The sequence below is a fragment of the Alexandromys fortis genome, unplaced genomic scaffold, assembly GCF_014885135.2.
Source record: "Alexandromys fortis isolate MF-2015 unplaced genomic scaffold, M_Fortis_MF-2015_v1.1 scaffold_372, whole genome shotgun sequence".
Taxonomy (NCBI): domain Eukaryota; kingdom Metazoa; phylum Chordata; class Mammalia; order Rodentia; family Cricetidae; genus Alexandromys; species Alexandromys fortis.
This window is the reverse complement of record NW_026068255.1, coordinates 696,649-701,417: the sequence shown is the minus strand read 5'-3', so window position 1 is coordinate 701,417 and position 4,769 is coordinate 696,649. Positions and strand designations below refer to the sequence as shown.

General features: G+C 35.5%; 1 protein-coding gene across 1 annotated transcript; it reads left to right on the top strand.

The window, feature by feature from the left end:
- The first annotated feature begins 4,077 nt into the window (after positions 1–4,077).
- On the top strand, positions 4,078–4,529 carry LOC126494286 (60S ribosomal protein L27a-like). Its single transcript, XM_050131540.1, has one exon. The coding sequence runs from the start codon at positions 4,078–4,080 to the stop codon at positions 4,495–4,497; it is 420 nt and encodes a 139-aa protein (XP_049987497.1). The 3' UTR covers positions 4,498–4,529.
- Positions 4,530–4,769: the final 240 nt, after the last annotated feature.

Sequence of the window (4,769 nt, the reverse complement as noted above, 5' to 3'; positions counted from 1 at the left end):
ATAAGTGGCACCAGAACAAGGACCATAAAGAGGAAAATTTAGGAAGGGTTTTAAAATATTAACCAGGTAAGTAATCTTCATTACAGGGTAATGGGACAAGCCAAATTGTCTCTGTACCTTGCTATGCTAAAACATTCAATAAAAACTTATTGGCTTCACGCTTATTTTTCTGATTTAGAAATGTGTGTGGAACTAATTAAGCCTTATAATTCTTCGGTTTCCAGAAGGCACATAAGATATAGATACTTCATAAAGAATTAAAGCTAATGTTGAAAAAGCTGTGAGAAAGTACCTGTCTGTTTCTGGTCTATATGGTTTATGAGTTTCACTATTTTCAAAGAAAAGAAAATAAAAATAACTGGGCACTATGTCAAAATAGAAACTAGTGGTGCTGCACAAGTAACGACCATGTATAAAAAAAGAAAATATTTGGATTCTTTGTCAATGGGATCAGTAGTTATATAGCCCTTGCTCTAGTTCTAAAATTGCTGATGGAACTAAACGTACCTCATGATCCAATGAAAAAGGATTTTTTGAGAAGAATAAACCCTAACTATCCATTTAAAGTTTTATTATTGGATACTTATCAATATCATACAGGCATTTTAGCTCAAGATATATCTCCCCTTGAATGGATTTAAACAAAGCATATATTTTCTAAAACAACGTGTTATGAAGAAATGTTACTCTATGGAATTCAACAATGATGTCTTAATTTGTAGATTGTTCTGCTGGATTCCCAGCAACCACATGGTGGCTCACAACCATCTGTATGGAGATCTGGCGTCCTCTTCTGATGCGTGGGCATACATCGATCAAGACAGAATGCTGTACACATAATATATAATTAAATCTTCAAAAAAATATTGTAGCTTTCAATCCTTCACCTGATGCATTAACTATTTTTACTGATGGTTGAAAAACTAAGTGTGTACTGAACAGAATTTAAGTAATGGGTAGAAATTACAGATTACTCTTCCATACAACAAAATTAATTGTATGCTGTTGTTAAAGCCAAGTGAGATTTAACTCAATAATTAAATATTGTAGGTGATTCAGCTTATACTGTAGTAACTGTACAAAGTACGTTTAATGCCATACTTCATTACAGTAAGCAATCTTTGTTAACTTTGTTTAAATTTGTATTAAATCTTAATCAAAATAAAAATTCTCTTACTCATGTACGAAAAAAAAAATTTGCTTGGATATCTTACATTTGAAAATGATCACGTGATAAATTAGTACCTTTTCCTCAACAATAATGTACATGTACAACATAAAATTCCATTTCAAAAAGCTCAATCTTTCAATGATCACTTACATGATCACTTCAATGATGACTTACATGGGACTTTTGCTAAATCATAACCCTTGAACAGTGCACAAATTTTTGATGACAAATTGGCAGGATTATATAATAAAGGATTCTTATAAAGCATTCTTCATACCTCCAGTGTTATGATTATCATAATCATGCTCATACTTTTTATGTTTGATTATGAATCAGTTTTATATTTGACTAAACATAATAATTATAAACTTTATGTTTAAAACTCATTTTTAATTCAAATAAAATTAAAAAAAATATGAAATTATGGAGACATAGAACTGGCTCAAAGTGCAGGCTCCTCCTGGGGCAGATGAGATGAATCTCGTAAACAGTTGTTTTGCAAACCAAGCATAGATGAAAGCAAACCTTCTCTGCCCATTTTTCAAATGTTATGTCTGAATCAGAACCCGGGATTAATGGTTCTTTAATGGAATGGACTTTGAGCTCAGTTCTTCACACTCCACCAGTGATAAAAAGAGTGCTTTGCTTTTGCATTGTTTTTGCCTTGTTTCTATGTAATTCTTTTAATTCTTATCAGTGTTATTAATTGAGGTATTGTTTCTGGCATGGAGAGGCAAGAGTTTCTCATGACCATGTATAGGAGTAAGGGGGGGAGGGGTTCAGAGTTAAGGTACTGCTTTTTACTCTGTATAATAGGACATATTAAATGAATCTTACTATACTTTTGTTCATACTCTTCATGTGTGTACTGATTTGCATGAGACACATACCCAGGGTCCGTGAAACAATAGATGGATACAGGGTAACACTCACCAAAGTTAAAGACATCTACAAAATTAACCTTTAGGTTTTGGTGATAGAAATTGAAGAATAAACCAGGAAATGGAAAGATCTGCCCATGTTCTTAGATAGAGAGGATAAACATAATAAAAACGGCAATCTGTCAAAAAGCAATATATAAATTAAATGGAATCCATACAAAAACACAAACAAATTATTAATGTCATTTTAAACAGCAATAATCAATATCAAAAAAACAAGGATAGCCAAAAGAATCCTGTACAGGAAAGTAACTCCCAGAGGCATGACAATCCATCAACCTCCATTACAGAGATACAGTAATGAAAACAGCTTGGTATTGGCATAAAAGCAGAGAATTGACCACTGGAATCAAATCAGAGATGCAGATAGTAATCCACACAGAAGTTCAGCTGACTTTTGACAAAGAAGGTAAAATTATACACTGAAATAAAGATAGAATCTACAACAAATGGTGCTGGCATAACTGTATGTCAACATGTAGAGGAATGAAACCAGATACATATCCATCAACATGCAAAAAACTAATGTCCAAAGGAATCTCCAAAATATATAGAGATCAAGAAATTAGAAATCAAAAGATAAAAATTAAAAATTACATATAACACAACTAAAAATGGAGTACAAAACTAAACAGATGTCTCAACAGAAGAATGGCTGAAGCTATAGCCATACTGGGAAGGAAACTAGGCCCTCTGAATGTGGTTGACAGTGGTATGTTTTGAGCAGAATGAGGGGCCACTGGCAGTGGCACCAGGATTTATCTCTCCTGCTTGTACTGGCTTTTTGTGAAGCTATTCTCATTGAATGGACACCTTGTTCAACTGACATAGAGAAGGGAGTTCCATGGACTTACCAAAAGCAATGTGCCTTACCTTCTCTGATGACTGGATGGATGTTAGGGAGGCTGCCTGTCAGTTCCCAGATGCTCAGACCTAAATAATAAAACAGAAACACTATTACTTGGAATAATCACTGGATAATAGCTTAAGATATTATCATTCAGTTCGTCTTAATAACTAAACCTTGTTTCCCTCCATAATTATCATTAACGAAAATAACCCATGACTAACCAACCCAATCAAACGACTACCATTAGGAAGCATCTTAGCAGGATTCTTCATCTCATACAACATGCAACCCACAACTGTACAAGTAATAACCATACCTTGATACCTAAAAACTGCTGTAATAGTTCTATTGTAGGTTTTGCAATCGCACTAGACCTTAACAACTTAAGCAACAACCTTCCACCAAAAAAACCATTACCTACAAACTCATTCTCAACTTACCTAGGCTACGTATCAACAATCATACACTGACTATTACCCATAAAAAACACTCAACACAAGCTTTAAAACAGCCCTAACCATACCAGACCTCATCTGGCTAAAAAAAGCTATTCCACCACCCACACACTCACCTCCTCTGCTATAAGTAGCCAAAAAGGAATGGTAAAAGTATGTTTCCTCTCATTCCTAATCACACTAGATTGCATCCCAATAATTCCACTCTCCTAATTTACACGAGTGATCTCAATAATAATAAACACCCCCATAAGTAAAGTTCAAGCAGAAACAACCATCAATCATGCAGACCACCCCTTCACCCATAAATCTCAACCCGTCAAAATCATTAACTGACCATCCCCCTATACTATTGAACTCTAACATCACATCTATACCCTCATAATAATCAGTTACAAATAACCTACCTACCTCCATAAAAATACTTATTAATATAATCACAATTGTCAATCAGATACCTCCCAAATAGATTAAAAACACCAACAAACCTAAAAATGAATCCCCAATCTCCAAAATCGCTAAACAACCTGAGCACCCACTAACAATTAAACATAACAAAACATAAAAAGGTGAAGGTCTCAAAGAAGTGCGTAAACAACCTAACGCAAAACACTGAACTTAAAAAATAAATTATGTCGCTCTTTCCTTTCTGCCACCGCCATGCCATCCAGACTGAGGAAGACCGTGAGCCACGGCCATGGCCTCATCGGTAAACACCGCAAGCATCCAGGAGGATGCGGGAACGCTGGTGGCATGCATCATCACAGGATCAACTTCGACAAATATCATCCAGTTTACTTTGGGAAAGTTGGAATGAGGCATTACCACTTAAAGAGGAACCAGAGCTTCTGCCCGACTGTCAACCTGGATAAACTGTGGAGTGAGCAGACCCGAGTCAACGCTGCCAAGAACAAGACCGGAGTTGCTCCCATTATTGATGTCGTGCGATCGGGCTACTACAAAGTTCTGGCGAAGGGAAAGCTCCCTAAGCAGCCTGTCATTGTGAAAGCCAAATTTTTCAGCAGAAGAGCTGAAGAGAAGATAAAGGGTGTTGGAGGTGCCTGTGTTCTGGTGGCTTGAAGCCACTCAGGGAGGCCAATTAAATGCTAACACTTTAAAAAAAAAATAAATTATGTCATAATTTCTACATAGAACTTAACTATGACCAATAACATGAAAAATCACCGTTCTTATTGAACTACAGAAACACCTAATGATAATCATCTGAAAAAAGCACCCAATGAGTGATCATGTGCGTCCTTTGGGTGAGTGAATTAGCATTATTTGTTGAATAATAAATTTGATAATAAGTACTTAACAATGGGCAAGTCAACCAGACAAAAATTTATAAG